This window comes from Mchenga conophoros, linkage group LG20, assembly GCF_057382185.1.
Source record: "Mchenga conophoros isolate Kocher_MC1m ecotype Shallow Benthic linkage group LG20, M_conophoros_male_GT1.1, whole genome shotgun sequence".
In the NCBI taxonomy this organism is placed as follows: Eukaryota; Metazoa; Chordata; class Actinopteri; order Cichliformes; family Cichlidae; genus Mchenga; species Mchenga conophoros.
The window spans coordinates 10,854,910-10,872,201 of NC_140545.1; the positions used below are offsets into that span (position 1 = coordinate 10,854,910).

General features: G+C 39.4%; 1 protein-coding gene across 6 annotated transcripts in view; it reads right to left on the reverse strand.

Moving 5' to 3' along the window:
• Positions 1-7,029: 7,029 nt before the first annotated feature.
• The window catches only part of LOC146550430 (potassium voltage-gated channel subfamily KQT member 2-like), a 41,001-nt gene continuing 30,738 nt past the window's right edge, over positions 7,030-17,292 (reverse strand). For 3 of the 6 annotated variants that reach the window (XM_085259124.1, XM_085259128.1, XM_085259126.1), the window contains 7 exons: positions 16,610-16,818; positions 13,778-13,825; positions 13,479-13,496; positions 12,613-12,718; positions 11,279-11,410; positions 9,696-9,789; positions 7,030-9,581 (listed from right to left, as the gene is read on the reverse strand). In XM_085259124.1, the coding sequence (XP_085115250.1) occupies positions 8,733-9,581; positions 9,696-9,789; positions 11,279-11,410; positions 12,613-12,718; positions 13,479-13,496; positions 13,778-13,825; positions 16,610-16,818 (1,456 nt within the window). In that variant the 3' untranslated portion in view covers positions 7,030-8,732. The remainder of the gene's footprint in view (positions 9,582-9,695; positions 9,790-11,278; positions 11,411-12,612; positions 12,719-13,478; positions 13,497-13,777; positions 13,826-16,609; positions 16,819-17,292) is intronic. The other 3 variants (XM_085259129.1, XM_085259127.1, XM_085259125.1) reach the window with 2 other exon arrangements.

Here is a 17,292-nt window from a genome sequence, read left to right on the forward strand (position 1 = left end):
TGCCAACATCATGTTGTTATATTTCAACTCAGCCTCCAAAACTTTCTGAAAACTTTCGTTCCTGGTAGTAATTCATGTTATGTTTTCATCTCTGCAACAGATTCAAGCAGCTGTTACAATAGACAGTACCCATTTGTATCCAGATGATTTCATTTCAGTAAAATCATTGACTTGAGTTATTATGTCTTTGCATGACTTTGTATGCTATTCATGGTTGCATCAGAAATCTGTACATACTTGTTTCACCTCCCTGTGCAGTCTTTGACAGCTGTGCACTTCACACTTCACACTGGAATTGCTCCAAGCCCTTCAATTTGCCTATTTTAATGTTTTCACATCTTTTATGTGAGCTTCAGTTCATATGCTCCTCCCATTCTCGGCCTTCTTCATTCACGTTTATCTCATTTCTTATTTAAAACAGCTGACTGGTTCTCTGACCTTCAGCTTGTCATTCTCCTCACATGTGAATATCAAGGGAATAAAAAGAAGGACCTCCACTCCCTCCCACCCAAAAGCCTTTAGAGCCTTCAGACTTCACTGGCTTTATTCAAACACTGTCTCTATCTACAAATGCTACTAAATGGCCCATGCTTAGAGAGCTTTGAAGCTCATTTGAACCTCTGTGAAATTACATTAACTCAACATACGCCAATCAAGCCTCCCCCTAGCATTAATCACTAAATCAGGCCAGGTCACCACGCACACACTTTAACTTCTGCCAAGCTGTTAATTAGAGCTGGCGTATCACCAAGGAAATAATCAAGGCATCAATAAATTATCAAATCATTTCCTATCCGAGACAAAACCCTGCATTATCCTCCACCTCACAATCACACTGCCATTTTTACGCTGCTTAATTTTTCATTTGTTTGTTTTCCCTCTTTCTCTGTTATTTGTACCGCTCTTACCCTTCTCTTCTTCTCTTTTATTCCAGGTGAATAAAATTTAAATGCTACTGAAGGTGTGCAAAGCCATTAGGATGAGTGCATTGCAACCAGCTTCTGAGAATTTGACAATCCCTTCACATGATTAATAACCCTGAAGTCATTGCCAGACTGAAGCATCTGATGGTCTGCTTGAAAGATAAAGTCCAATAGCCCAATAGCAATAAAATCTGCATCTATTAGATTGCTACCACTGGCTCAACATATCCTGATGACAGATCCTCCTCCTGCCGACTAAAGAATTGGCTGATGGTTCCTCCCTTTTTGCTGCTTAGCCAAAATGGTGGCCATCAAAGGCTAGGCTTTGTGACCATCCGGGTACTCAAAGTGCATTTCATGTAGCCACTGTGAAAGCACTGGTGCAGTTAGAATAAAAAGTTGAATTCGATCCACACAATTATTCTGAATCTGTATGGATTATCCATGTCACTCTGGCCTAATTCATGCTTTAACTTCCAAATGCAAGAGTGCAAACTACTGTGGTTCATAGAAATAGCATACATGATTATGCATTGTGTCTAGCTTCTGTAAATACGTAAATATTTAATGCGTTGTGTCAAGCAGATATACAGTCTGCTTGGTCTCTATGGTTTCCAACTAAGGAAATCATTGTATTAAGTATTTCTTTTAGAAATTGTCCAGTTTCTGGTCTTGTGATGTGGTTGCCACAATGAAATCATTGCCTGCAAGGTCAGCTTTCACCCAAGTCCATGTCTACACAGCTCGTGGTAGTCATTTTAGCTCAGTGTGTGCTCACTGAAAACTCTTTTCCGTGTTTGTTTTACATGAATATTGTTTATTTAAGCTCCTCTTATAAATAGAAAAATGTTATTGTTCTTTATTATCATTGCTTCGTTGTTTACTTGGAGTTTAATTATTTTTGTTAGCTTTGAGTGAAATTATGTGCTGTTCATAAATAAGGATTTATTGGGCGACATTGATGATGGACTCAGCAACTCTTTTCTTTTTATTTTTAATGATTTTGGGTTGTCTTATTTATCTTGTTTAATGCTGTAGCTTTGTTAAGACAAATGAGTGCAATCCTTATATGGTAGTATTTGTATAAGTCGGGGTGTAAACTTAAATACATTTGCAAATGCGCATATGTGCATTCGCAGAACCTCTTGAAATCCTAAATATAGTCAAACAGAGCAGGAAGGGCAGAGAAGGATGTGATGCAGATGATGCACTGCATCGCTCTCCCTAATGTCCCTGAAGATTCATTAATTTGTGTGAAGTTATATAAATAGTTGAGTAATAATGATTGGCATCTGATATTATTCGACTTAAAGTATGATATGAAAATCTGTCAGCTTCGTTTTACAGTTTCAGTCTTCACATTACCCATGATGACAGATCTATTCAGTTTTACCTTAAGAGCACAAACAAATTTTTAAAAAGTAAATAGACCCGAATGAAATTATCTCCAAGTCATTTAAAACCTAAATTTAATTTTTTAAGGGTCATAACTTTTGAAAAAACATACTCATAATGAAATTAAATGTAAGCAAACATTTGTGTTGTGCATTCATGATGCATATTTAATAATATAAAATGTTATTTATATTGCATATTAAAGATGGTCATCCATTTGTTTCTGTGGTCCTGTTTCTAAGTTTTACAGGGGAGATGACAAACACAGGAGACTGTTCCAAAACAGGTCATGCACAGGAAGTCAATGGAACATGTAATACACATGAAGAATTACTTAAAAACACAATAAAGAACACAAATATATGTATTAATATGAAATTAAAAGACTGTAAACTCAGCTGGAAGGTTTTACAGGGGCTGTCTGAAAGACATTTTTCAAAGACTTTGTCCCAACTCCTGCTGGCAATAAAAAAGAATGCAGGTTTGAGATACTCCCATTATGGTTTTATTTTTTGGACCCAGAAGCTACATTCATCTCTTACAGCAGCGGCCCCCAACACCCGGGCCAAAGACCACTACCGGTCCATGAGAGTTGAGGCTCGGGTGTGAAATTTATGGTTTTCAGGGTTTTTATCGTTAACTTGGTTTCCCTGGGTCTTTTCCCGTGTTGTAGTTGTGTGCCTTATTTTGAAAAAAATATTTACGCGTTACCACAGTGACCAGAGATCATTAAGTGGCAGAGAGGAGGACGTTACTCTCAATGTTGTTGGCGCATTTCAGGAGGGCGCTGCTAATAAAGCTATACAATTACACAGTGAATTCGTGTTTATTATTATATTTACAAAGTACCACAGTTTTTGTCTTGGTCATATCATTTTATTTTGTTGTATTTATCTGTGACACCTTAAAGGCCAGTCCGTGAAAATATTGTCTGATATTAAACCGGTCTGTGGGGCAAAAAAGGCTGGGGATCCTCTCAATGATTATTCTTGAAAGGAATTGTTTATTGAATTAATAATGAACTCAATAGAATCTGATTTAGTAAAGCACTATTGTCTCATGTCCTTCTTTTGTATACAGTCTATATGAACTCTAGAAATGGTTTGTATTAAATTCGTTTACATTTGAAATGAATGTAAAGCTTCTCATTTGTTTTTGAATCTGCATCGTTTCAATAAGGCATTCAGTCTACTTTGAATCTGCACTGAAAGAAACGAGCTCTGAGTTGCTTCTGTTACTGGGTTACAGTTGTTAAACTTCATAATCGATCATATTTCACCACAGAAAGATGGAAAATTTCTGACCTTCCCCCCATGTAAACTCAAATCTCTTCTCTATTGAAAAATGAAGCAGCCTAGGCAATTACTACATTGTACACTGTAAGCAATTCAAGGACTATGTATTCAATAACGCCCACAAGCTACGGCAGTTTTTACCTGATATTATACATTTCTTTGTATAATGGAATGTAATGGAAGATTGATCTAGCTGAAGCAGTGTTAACATGAATATCCTCAGTGCTCGAAATAAATGATTTTGTTTATTTTACTAACTCAGCAGTTGTCAGACATTTTCTACCATGTTTGACTTCAGAAGTTAAAAAAAATCATACCCCATTAACATTAAAAATAATTTAACTTAAATATTATTGACATAAAAGGTAAACAAGATAGAGTCAATAAACTCTTTATTTTTCCCTTAAAAGAGTCAACCATGTGTCATTACGTTTCTCATCATGACCATCAAGACATTGTTTCCCTGACTGTGCATTAATCGATGCCACTGATAGAAACGCCTTTCATATTCACTGTGTATAGTGTTTTTACAGCGTCTGTGGACGGGGACCATTAATTACTGCTCTTTCATGACACATACGCATATTATTTAGTTTCTTCATGGAAATTTTTATCATTTGGTGTGAAACATATCCTGATATGACACAATCAAGTCACACTGTATCATAATGAGGAAGGTGATTTTTGGCTTTTGTAGGTAGCACAGAACAAAATGAAATAGGAAAATGAGCACAACAATAATTCATGCAAGACGAAAAGTCAAGCTCTGTCAATCACAGAATATGCTGGCTCAGATTAAACTGCTTAAGCTGCTCTTGCCTGAATTTTGTTGCTGCTTTGTCTAAAAGACGCTTTGCTATCCACCTCCACCCCAGCTCCTCAATTTAATTTTGTGTCTGACTTATCAGTGTGATATTTGTTATCCTTAAATCCTGCTCTGTTTCTTACCGTAGTGGAGAGTATTCCACATGCTCTTCCCGCCTTGGGTTTTCCATTTATGTACATGGAAAGAAGAGCTTTCAACGCCTTAGGCTTTCCACGCTTGCACGTGGAAGGAAAAACAGAAGCATACTGTCACATATAATTAGGCTTTTCCAGTTTTAAACAAGACTATCTAAAGTGGGCCTGACTGAAATAGCATTTCTCAGTAGTTTGATTTTATTGATTATATCTGCTTCATGAAACCTTCACAGAAGCAGAGCAGAGGATGCTAAAGAAAAGACGGTAAGGTCAGTGAGTCAGATTCAAATACTCTTTAGAGTGTGGCCAAGTGGAGCCTCCAAGAGAGATCACCTCCAAGGAAATCCACCATACCTTTGTCTTAAGCTTAACCACAGTAAAAAATAAATAAATAAAATAGCTGGCTTTGGCTTTGGAGCTGCAGTTTTTATTCTATTGTCTTACGGGAAAAATATGTTTGGTCACAACTCACAAATAGCCTGTGGAATACATGTAAGCAAGGTGTTCACATGCAAGTAAAGTTAAAAATAGTTATGCCAATTTATAGCCAGCTAATTAGTAAAGTCAGGCTATATATCAATGAATGTGTCATATCCCACCTCCGGTCTGATAAATGGACGACTGGCTTTCAGGGAATTAAAATCAATTCTGTAATTTTCTGATGATTGATGAAAAGCATCTGTCCATTCATACACGTCTGTCCTATGATTATGTATGTTGTGGTGTATGCATTTATTGGTTTCACCTATTTACAGCTTAATATTAGAGCCACACTCTTATGCCTGCTGAGTATAATGAAAATCCACTGCAATCATGAAGCAGTAAAGATTGCCTCTTGCCTTGTCTTGTTGAAATGCAGCCTGCATGTAATCAATGCAAATTGTGATATATGTTGCCCAATCTTATATTTACACAGCCAGTATTTCCTACCTCCACTGACCTGTGCGTCTGTATGTACACAGAGAGAGAGAAAGAAAGGAAGGTCACCTGTCTCTGCCCTTGTTGGACATTGATGACTTCTTGCTGATGCTATTTAACACTATAGGGAATACATAAATAAATGTTTACATGGACATTACCAGGCCAGACCTGGACACAAACACGGGTAGAGTCAAGGACACAGAGTCACTTCTGACAAAATATGGTTTAAAAAAAAGAGCTCATGAAATAACAAAAAACACAAATTAATTTACTTACACATGCAAAGTGCAATCTGTTCAGTGAGCACAAGCGTTATTTTCAGAAAATCTGACACTGTAAATGCGACAGAGTGGTTTAGGTGTTGATGAGGCTACTGGAAGAGCTACATTTTGAATCCTTTTCTGTCTGTGCAACACAGTGGTGAAACATGTCAGCACGCATGCAGTCCATCTGTTCTCGGTTTCTCTTTTGAGAGCACTTTTGTAATATTCGAGTCACTATTGGGTTTATTGATTGGCAGCTTTTCCACCATCCATCATCAAAGGGTGAGTCTCCTACGTCTGTACAGACTGTTTAAATTCCAATCCTCTCATCTTTGAATGAATGTCCTGTGCAGATTAAGCCAAGCAGTCCTGAGGATTCAGATTAAGATTAGCTGCGGTGTCGTGTTTTTAATTAGTGTTTTCCACAGCAAAACACAGACTTTCATTGTTTTTTAAGTTATTTGCCTTATAGAATCAGTTGTAAGTCCTTGTGTCTGCTGGTTGGTTGTCCTTTGGTCTACATTGTAGGTGCTTAAACTGATTGCAATTCTCCAGGTGCTACCAAGAGTAAACAAGCCTTAGGTGCTGTGTCACCATCACTTGACTTTTATTAATGTGCTACTCCATTTCTATTTGTATCACCCTTTCAACTAAAATCCTGGCCTCACAACACTTAACAAATTGGCTGATCCTGTGACCTGCCTTTGCTATTTCACTAACAATAAATGATGGCTGTTAACCAATACTAGTTAGGTTGCTCAATAATCTGATCAGGTAATAAATTTACTTTTTGCTGATGTAGACAGATAAGTAGGACAATAAGTGTGTAAGTATGTGTTAGCCATGCTATATATTCAAAAGTATTTGGACGTGTCCATTTTTCCTGGCTTTTGCAGCACGTGTTTGATCTGTCACTACAACAAATGATTACAATAAACCATTTTGTTTATAGGCACCTTCGAAGACCTTCAAGACACTTTACATGCAATTAAGTGTCAAAATCAAAGTCTGGAAATAGGAAAACACCTTGAAAGTCTTTAAATAACAAATTGAACCAACAAACTAATAGAACAGACTATCTTAAAAAGATGTGTTTTAAGACTGGCTTTAGTTAAGGAGACAGTGGTTGGCATCCTTAGTTCCAGTTAAGGGGACTTGTCTTTCTGTCTTCAGTTCTTGGTTGCCATCTAGTGACAGATGTATTCCATTACACCATTTCCATAGCTAAAGACACCATTTCTCTTCATTTTAAAAAAGGCATCAAAAGACCGATTTTTAGTGATGCACAAAGTTTTATTTTTGAACAAGACAAAGGTGCAGTTACACAATGGTGCTGATCTACGGTATCATGTAAAACCCTACATGTCTTTTCAATGGGTTGTAAAAATCATGCCAGCAAGTTGCTTCCTGATTTTGCTGAAAAATATGGACCGCGTATTAACAGTCTCTATTGAATTACACTTCCTTGGTTATAATGTAAATGTTAAAATGTTGGCATTGGTTAATTTTAACAAGAACTGTTCATGCTTCAAAGGTTAGCATTATTAATGGCTAAATGTGCAACCTGAAACATCTGCTCTCAGGCCAAAGAACCTCCCATAACAATTTACATACACTACTGTTATAAAATGTTAAAAATGAAATTGTTGATTTGTGGACCTCTAAAATTTTGGTGTGGAAATAAGGCAACAATTTTAAAGGATGAGTTCTTGATCGCGTTGCTTGCTTTTTTTATTGCATTTCCTCGTTTAGTCTGAAACTGACGTAGCATCAGAGAATCTAAATGAACGTTCAATGCACTGCAGGCTAAATACCATCATGTCAGTAACAAGTGAGAAAGTTTCACGTGCACTCAATCCAGCTTCAACACTGCATGCCTTGTAATAACAATACAAAATGTACAAGCAAATGCCCTTCCTGTTCCCATACCTGTGCAGCATTAAACATCTGCTCTTGTATTTAATGTGTATAGAATTTGATGAACATATTTACCCAGAAAAGAAGAGCTGTTGAAATTAGCAAGCTCAGGCTGCATTTACATGATTGGAATTCAAGCAAAGCTCCTTAGAAAAATTAAAACATAGCTTGAAACCAGTCATGCATGCACTTTTTAAAAAAATTAAATTCACCACTCTCTCTTACTGTATAGAAGAAAAACACAGTTTGACTGTTTGTCACCGTTTGGTTTTTGCAGCCTACTTAACACAGTCCTTAAATCAATCATTTATCATGCAGGTGGTTCCTTAGTGTATCCTTACAGAAGTATTCAGTATTACTTTAAGGGGAGTTCTTCCATAGTATTACATAAATGCCAGGCTGAATTAATAATGAAGCATTTTTTCTTTTTTTTAAATCAGCAAGAATCTAACTGATCATCATAGCTAAGGTTTTGGCAACATAACACCTCAAGACATCCTAAGGTATGGAAGTTATCAAGACACTACGTTATAAGATAAGATTTCAACAGTCTCGCGTTACAAACTCCAGCAAGCTTTTGAATGTTAAAGTGGTCAGTGTTTAACAGAAGACGTGCTGAAATGCTACTCATACGTCTCATAAGAGGAACCAAAATGGCAATTCTCTTTATTGTTTCATACAAATCCACACTGTGTAAGTGTCGTCTCACTAACTAAGTACCATAACGAAAAGGCTTCTTGTCTAAGTTAAAGAAAGGTTTCTAAACAGCTATTTAATCAAATTCTGAGTGGATACAAAAGTAACCGTAATCAAGCATTGCCAGTGAAGTGTTACATTACAAACTTAAATGTTGATAAAGGATGATCCCGTTGTTTTTGTGAGAACTCGTTTTTACTGTTATCGCAAAAAGACAACTGCACATAACCGCCCAATATAGTCTGTATCAGCCATCATCTACAGTGAGCCTGTGGCCACGAGGTCTAATGATACGGTCATGTTGGCAATCGGGGCATCAGCCTCTGTCACAATCAGCAGGTCTGCCAGCAGAGCAGTCCTTTCTACTTCAGCCCAGCCCACCCCCTCTCTCCACCTGAGACCTCTCCGGTGAAAGACAGAGGCGAGGGAGCACAGAGGTCAGAGTCTGTGTCCGACTCCCCCTCTGCTAGCAATGGTCTGACCCTGGCACAGAGTGAAGGTCCACCTCCGGCTTCGGGCCCTGCTCCGGCTCCCCCTCCTAAGCCTGTAAAGAACGAGGGCCCAAAGAAGTCCTCCTTGGCTTGGGAGATGCTGAAGCCGCTGAACGAGCGCTCCAGCTCCTCATGGTCAACCGACGGGATGGAGAGGGATGTGTCACTATCTACTGCGGTGACCTCTCGATGGCACCTGTGCCTCCTGTTGCGCCTCTTGCTGTGGGAGCCGCTCTCTCTGCCGCTGCCACCCTGACCCGAAGAGGATCTGTCATGAGCTGGAGCAGGTGGAGGTGGGAGGCGGAACAGGGTGGGCGAATGGTCGCCGCTGCCACCTACTGGCGAAGGGGTGTTGGCCACGCTGCTGTTCCAGGCAGGCTGGCTGATGGGGTTTTGCAGTTGGTGCTGCCAGGAGGTAGAGGGGCGGCTGTTGCTCCCAGAGGGAGTACCAACTGATCTCGCCACGGATCGACCAAGTAAAGGGTCTTTCTTTTCCAAGGACCCGTCAGAGCATGGGACATCAGCTGCTGAGCATGTCTTCACCTCCTGTACCTCCTCCTTTTCCTCCTTCTCTTCTTTGCTCTCCTCGGGGCTGTGATAAGGCGGGGCTGGATACGGCTCCCTGGAGTTGAAAAAGGCCTCTGTTTCGGAACGGGGGATACCCATACGCTGCACATACACATTAACCAGGAAGTCGAGTTTCCTGTCCATGCAGACCACCTGCAGAAAGACAGAAAACGGTGTTCCATCAGAGGAATCAACATAAGTTGATGTTGGCGGGAAAAGAAAAACTTTCCAGACTGACCTTCACAGACCTGGGTGAAACATTCCTACCTGCTTTTCCACTTTGACCAGACGTCCCATCATACTCTGGTCCTCCACAGCATCTCCTCCACCTTTGGGACCTTTACCAACTATCTGGTCAACTCTAACATTTAGAGAAAATAGTGTCATATATTAGATTATAATATGATTATACAAGTGTATAGTTATATGTATAGTAGATATGCTCTGTTTTGCCACAGGGTCTGACCCCAATATTTTTAACTCAAGAAGTTTGGGATGCCAAAATGTAGATTAGTCTTGCATTGAAAAGTAATGAAATTATTTTAGTGATGATTGTTGTCAAGCTGCAAATAAATATGTTTGAATGAATAAATGATGGCCTTACAGAAGGTGAACGTTTCCTGAGACACTACTGAGTTCAGGTGGATTGTGTGGACGCATGCATAATGTGAGTAAGACGATCTTTTTTTCCTTTTCTTTTTTTTCGTTTAACAAAACAGAGTCTAAACTGAAGGGACATTTTGTCTGCGGCCAAAATGCATCACTTGGCATGCTTCAGTGGTGCTTCATGCTTCATTTCCATTGCATCCTACTGGGGGAGCTCTCCCTCTGTCTTTCTGCTAAGAGAGCAAGCATTTAGCACTTCAAACCCCTCTTGAGCGAGGCCATGTGAAACGGCTCGTTAAGATTCAGTGAGCAAACGGCAAAATGTCTTTTTTTAGCCTTTCCTTGACAGCAGCTGATATCATTTGTCACCAGCGCTAACAGAACAACATCCTTAAAATGTTCTACATAAAGCAGTCTGTTAAGCCATTTCACTTATTAACTATTGCACCTGCACCCCTGCTTTCATGTATCACAATCCCGCTAGCTCAATGAGACATGTCAATGGCTTGAACTCAAAAGGGGTTCCATCAATCGAACCAGTAAGGTAGCATGTAACTGCTACTATGGCATAAGGAGGATAATGCTGATAAAATGGTCATTCTAAAGGTGCAGTCTATTAACCTAACCTAGGAACTTCAGTGGACTTCTTATGGCGAGGTGTTGTTGGGGGAGGCGGCCCCACAATCATATCTATCCTGGCAAGGCACACAGAGACGATATGAGTGCAATGCAGAATGAAGCAACGTGGGAATCACATCAGGTATGGAGAACACGTCTGCAATATATTCCACACACGAGACATACGGTGAGTCTGGCTTGTTTCATGGATGGAAAGTGTGTGTGATTCACTGATGGAATATATTTCTTGTACATGTTAGACCTTCAGGGGATCAAGGTGTGAGGAGCTCGCTTGTAGGAGGGAAAACTGACATAGAAAACAATGTGAATTAGACATCAGTGTTACATCCAAAATCAATCTGTGGCACGTTCAGAGCTGAAGGAGTGACCGCTAATAGGACATCAAGCTACCGATATATGTAACAGATCTGAATACAACACATGTATCTGGATAAATGAAACAGGCAAATCAATGGCTTGTGTGTCACAACATGTGTGTATCCAGTGACCACTAAAAGCACTTTGTTAGTAGATGAAAGCTCCACTGTTATATTAAGCTAACTAAACTAACTACTGACACATATTTCTTAAAGAAATGACTAATTCAAGAGTAAAGGACTTCTTGCCTGGTCTGCAGGTTCTTAATGCGCGACAGCATGTCCAGGTGACCAGCGGAGTATTGCTCAATCACGTCCATGACATCGTAGGGTCGCAAGCTCTCTTTGAACCTCCTCTTTGACACCAGGAAGCTCATGATGCTGGGGGGGGAGAGGGGGCGAGACATCGTTGTTAAACGTGTCACGTGACAGGAAAACAAATGACCAGATCACAGCAGACATTTCAGAATAACTCCCAAGAATTCTCCTGCTCAAAACAAACAAAAAGTGCAATGCGGAGTAAAATGCTAATGAAATATAACAAATCAACGGTTTATTTATTTAAATGATTAATGCTTTAGGAAAATATGATTGGTACAAACTGAATGCACACCAAATAAAGTCATTTGATCACATTGATCAGATAACATTTTACACTGTACGTATGTAACAGAATTATATGGAAAATTTACATGTAACCAACTTAAAACCAACATTTTGGGCATACATTTTTGGTAGCTGATGGTTGTCATCCATTTTACATTAAATATATATGTTGTCTCTCAAATGTCCACAAATGTGTCCTATGGCAGCTGTAATGCATGAGGTGAGACAGGTCTTTCATTCCCAACTTGTGAAAAGGGGCCTTTTGGTTTTTCACAAAATGTCATTTTTGCAATATGTAGCATAAAGTTGTGAAGAGCTCTATTTTAAACCACTTCTTTTAAACATAACCAAGCAGTTTATGATGACTAATCCTAAACCAATAGTTTTTGCTGTCTTCTGAATCACCACTACCTCCACATCCTACTAATGAGACCAGTTATTTCTGAGCATCTAATATCACTGAGGCTGATGCATCGAGGCACCAGCGTCAAACATCATGCACATCTCTGGACGTCAGCAGCAGCCGACACCCTGGCATGGCAACCAGTGTTGGTCAAGTTCCTTGAAAATCGTAATTAGTTACTAATTACTGATTACCTCTCCAAGAAAGTAATCCCATTACTTTACTGATGACTTATTTTCAAAAGTAATTCGTTACTTTATTACTTAGTTACTTTTCTTTTTAAATACACAACCTGAATACATAATAAAGCAATAGACCTTTCAGCCCAATTCTATTTTTTCTGCATAATCCATCATATAAAATCAAATCAAATGAAAAAGTCTCTTTTTAAAACTTGTCGGAATCTTTTAACTTAACTACATTCTAGCTAATAGTCCATCATTGTACATTATTTATTATTATTACTTCTTTAAACACTGAAATAGCTACACAGATGACCACAGATGTTATTTTTACACTACATGAAATAACCAATCACAGAACCATAAAAACCTCTTATTCAGAGAGTCCTTACCAGATTGCTCTGATTGCAACTTTCAAGCCTGGTGGTAACTCTTGAGTGAAGAATTCACAGTGGCAGCTCTTATCGTCACCAACTTCCTCTCCCGGAAGGCTCGCCTCTAGAAAGCAAATGCAAGGACGCTCTTTTAAAAAAAATTACATCTGCTTCCGCATGACAAACGTCACCAGCAGAAGCAGAGCAGAGCCGTCGCTTTCAGCGCCAAAGGTGCAAGTGTCCGTGTTACAGTTGGTCTCAAGCCAGTTAGCCAGTTTGGGAGTGTGTGAGCAAGCTTCGTGGGACGACAGGTAAAAAGATTCGGTGCAGAATTGAAGGATAGTGCTGAGGTGATAAAGCTTTACTGTAACCTTCAAAGACAGGTACTCTCTTCCCACCACCAATTACAGATTAGCACTGGAAGGCTGGTCTACAGAATTTAAAGCATATTGCATGGAGTTGTCAAGGCCTAATTAGTGGAAATCAGAAATTTTCTGAGAATCTGGTAGGGAAAGTGAGGTCTCCTCATGCAAGCTAAAGCAGGGTTTGGGAGCATGTCTCTGGGTCAGTTTTGGATAATCTTGGCACCACTTGACTTGAACCCGTTTAGCTTAGCCTACTGCTACCATAAATACAAATGTATTACATGAGGTGCTCTAACAATCATAACAAGTAAATATGGAATAATTAGTTCCATGGGAGACTCTGCTAGACTCATGCCCTCAGTCATCACAGTGAGAAAAACAGCATAACAAAGGGTTCATGTCAAGTGAACATATCTCAGCAGATATCAGCATGCAGGTTTCTCAGACTGGGTGAAGCTGACTTGTCTTTGGATAATTTTCCCTATAGAAGTCAACCAACAAAATATCCCAATGCCTTACTTATTAAACCTTCAATTGCTGCAAAAAGAGAGAGAGGAGAGACATGGGAAAAGATTTGTTATGGATTCTAGCAGGATGAAAATGGCAGACAAATCAATTCCAAACATGGAAAACTGTGGAGTCTATTGAATGGTTTCTGGATCATGTTTGAATGGGCTGGTCTCTCTTCTCTTAGATTTAAGCTTACCAACTACATATGTTTCAAAGCTTTATATAACATGTATGGTAAACTATACAGCTAGACATTATAGACTATGTTACAGTCTTTACTGAAGACATGTCATGATGACTTGTCTAACCTGGAGAACTCTTCAGTCCAAAGTCTTCGTCCTGCATTTCAATCAGCACTTAAACATGCCATGAAGTGAAAGAAGAAAGACAGCTAATGAGAATTGGTTCACATTGCTTAACAGAAAGCAAAGAAATGGAGAGAGAAGAGAAATATTCTAATGATAGTGACACAGATGACACATGGATGCAGTGGGACTGTCTAGCACTAAATGATGACACCACACCACGACATCCAAAGTGACGGTCTCCTGAATGTGTTCTTAAAAATTTGATTTGTCATAGAAGTGACAAATTTTTGTATACATGAAGGGAACATACATGTCTGCATGATAACTCAGCTACAGTCTCCACATTGATTGCAACTCAAAGAGGTTTTGACAGTAACTTCTAAACTCACACAGCTGGTGAGCTGCTGACCTGGCACTGCTCTGCTACATGTTCACTGGCAGCAACTGAATGTTTGTCAGAAAAACTGTTGATCATAAACAAGTTTTGCCAAAGTATTCTGTGGCTAAAAGTTTACTCGTCCTGGGCATGAATGTTATGGTAAGTTTTTGCTTTTATTGATTTCGATAAACTGTTCTTTTTCTAAGGTCAAGTGATTGTACAGCATATAACCAGTGTTGCCAACTCCTCAGTAAGGAAAATCGCTATTGGCTGTCCTAAAAGTCGCTAGAAGTCGCTAAATGACGTCATTGCCTAATTTGCATAATTGGTCATGCTAATCTAATTGTAACCTATGTTGTTGGAGAGAGAAATAACATCGTGGAAGAGACATAAAGTGAGTAAAAAATGCCTTAAATGCATTTAGAGTTTATTTAGAACTACAAATTAAATTTCTTTTAGCAATTATTGGTTTTTTTAATGTCACAATTCCAACCCTGCTCCTTTACCCGGGCTTGGACCGGCAAAAGTGACCCGAAATAGGCACTCTGGTGGAGTTACTTTGTGTGTGTGTGTGTTTATAAGTAGTTTTAAACCTTGTGATCCACAAAACAGCATAAGAGTAAAAGAAGAACTGACTGCGTTACAGCACCCGCTGCTTGTTGAGAGTAAAAGCGATACACGCTTTCACGTCTTTTTTAAGCGACCTTTTTTAGAAAAAAGGTCACTAAGGGGTCTGAAAACTCGCTAAATATAGCGACAAAGTCGCTAAGTTGGCAACACTGCATATAACGGTATACCTGGTAGCTATCACCTAGCTTATGACATAATTGTGTCTGGATATTTAAACTTGTTTGTTTCCTGGTATGGACCTTATGGCTTTTAAGTAGAATTCCCAAATTTTCAATAAGTCTGAGTTTGGGGCTTTTGGAAGTATATTCAAAAAGCTTAATATCTTAATGTAATGTTAATACAGCTGAAAAATATATAGGCAGTCCTCATTTATTCATTTTATTCATCCTTTAAAGTACCAGTACTGCTGGCATCAAAACAGCTACAGAGCATGATGCTACCGCCACCATGCTTGACAGCTCATACAGGGTTGTTAGGTTTGAACACCTCACCTTTAACTCCTCCAAACATCTCTTGTCACTGGGGCCAAATAGCTCAACCTTTGTCTTGTCTGACAATAAAACCTTCCTCCAGAAGGCATTTAGCTTGTCCATGTGGGCAGCTGCATATTTCAGTTGAGCTTGATGGGCTTGATTTTGAAACAGGAGCTTCTTCTTGGCTGGTACCCCCTCAGTCCACAGTGATGTAAACTTGCTTCACTGTGTACCTTACAGCAGTTTCCAGTTAATGTCTGGTTTGAGCCTTTGTGGTTCCTGGGCTGTTCAGGAACATGCTAACTAATTTTCTCTTGTCTTATCTGAGGGTGACAGTCTGGGTCTTCCTCTGGACCTTAGAAAACTGGCGACACATCTGAATAACTTGTATGTTTAAACCGATTGTCCTGGAATCTGCAAGTGTTTAGAAATGGACTGTTAAACTTCAGGAATGGACAAATCCCCAACGATCAACTCTACTGAAAATTTGTGTGCTATGCTCAAAAGCTAGGTCCCTGCTTGGAAACCAACATGTTTAAATAAACTCTACCAATTCTGCCAGAAGCTTGTTGATGGCAACCAAAAGCATCTGGTCAAGGTGCAACTTCCCAAAACATTTAGCCAAATATTAGTTGAGGTGTATGTATACTTTTGACCCCGTGTGGATCTTATGCAGCCAATTCTTTTAAGAAAAAGTTATTATTGATGTATCCTGTACAATTCTGGACCTCAGAAACAGAACAGTTGAGAAAAAACATTAAAAACACACACTTACCATTTATGCCCATGATGAATGTATGTATACTTCTGGCAATGATTGTATATTGAGCTAGTGTTACTAGTAGTGTTATAGTTACATAAGATTTAGTTGGTTTTGTTTTCAGTTTTCTTTAATATAAATAATTTTGACTCCTAAAGTTTGGTCTCTGAACAAATAGCCAAGGTCATACTGGCTCAAATGAATTCCTGGAAATTTTGGGAAGTGCACTCAACTTGAATTCTTCTGGAACGTTAGATATCACGTTTGTGTATGCAAGCTAAATGTGAAGCCGGAGCACAGAGATGAGACACCGGAGGAAGCAGCAACCCGCTCACCTCTGCTTTCAGGCTCCATACAAAAGCTAGGGCCTCCATGTCCTGAATGTAGTTTCATATTCACAACACCCACATCTCTTTTAATAAGTGTCTGCCATTTTCTACAGTTTTCATGATGGTTTGAATACAGTTTCTGAGGTTTCCCACCTACAATAATAGAATTCTCCAAGTCTCTACACTGTAGGGCTGTGTATTCAGTTATACTACACAACACTACTACACTCATTCTGGTCAGATGATGATCAGTTTCCTCACCCTCTGAGTTTTGGCGCGAGGTGCTGCCCCGAGCTTTGAAGGCATTTTTCGCCCCTCGGTTCTTGTCGGTGAAGCTCCAGCTCTTGGTGACCTTGCTGGGGCTTGCTTCAGCACCATCATCTGCTCCACCTGGAGACTGGGCTTTCCCCTTGGACACAGGAGCCTTAGAAGGACTGGGAAACACTTTGTCCTTCAGACTCGGCTTCCGACTAAAAAAGGAAGTAACAATACAGTAAATTAAGCCTGTTTAACTCTGCATTTATCAGCATCATTTTAATGAAAGACTACCTGTAGCTAAATGTCTGTATTCTACTGTGTTTAAGCCCTAGCTTGTGAATTTGTAGAATTCATCTGCAATGTGATAATAAATCTTACCTCAGCAGAAATGCAAAATGGGCAATGTCCTACAGCAGAAGGAGCCATGTCCACAAACGAACATAGTAGAGCATTCGGTGGTTCAGGCAAGCAGCAGGAAGCTACAAGCAGGCATGCATGGGAAGCAAAGTGACACTGCGTCTCAAAAGGAAGAGCTGTGGTCTGGCTCTATGCAAAAAAAGTGAACACAAATCATGCAACAAAAAAATAAAATCATCGTCGTATGGCACGTGGTAACCATTAGGTAATCAGCAATATGCACCTTGCCTGCTGAACGGGGCTGAGTGGGCAAAAAAGACAGCCAGCAA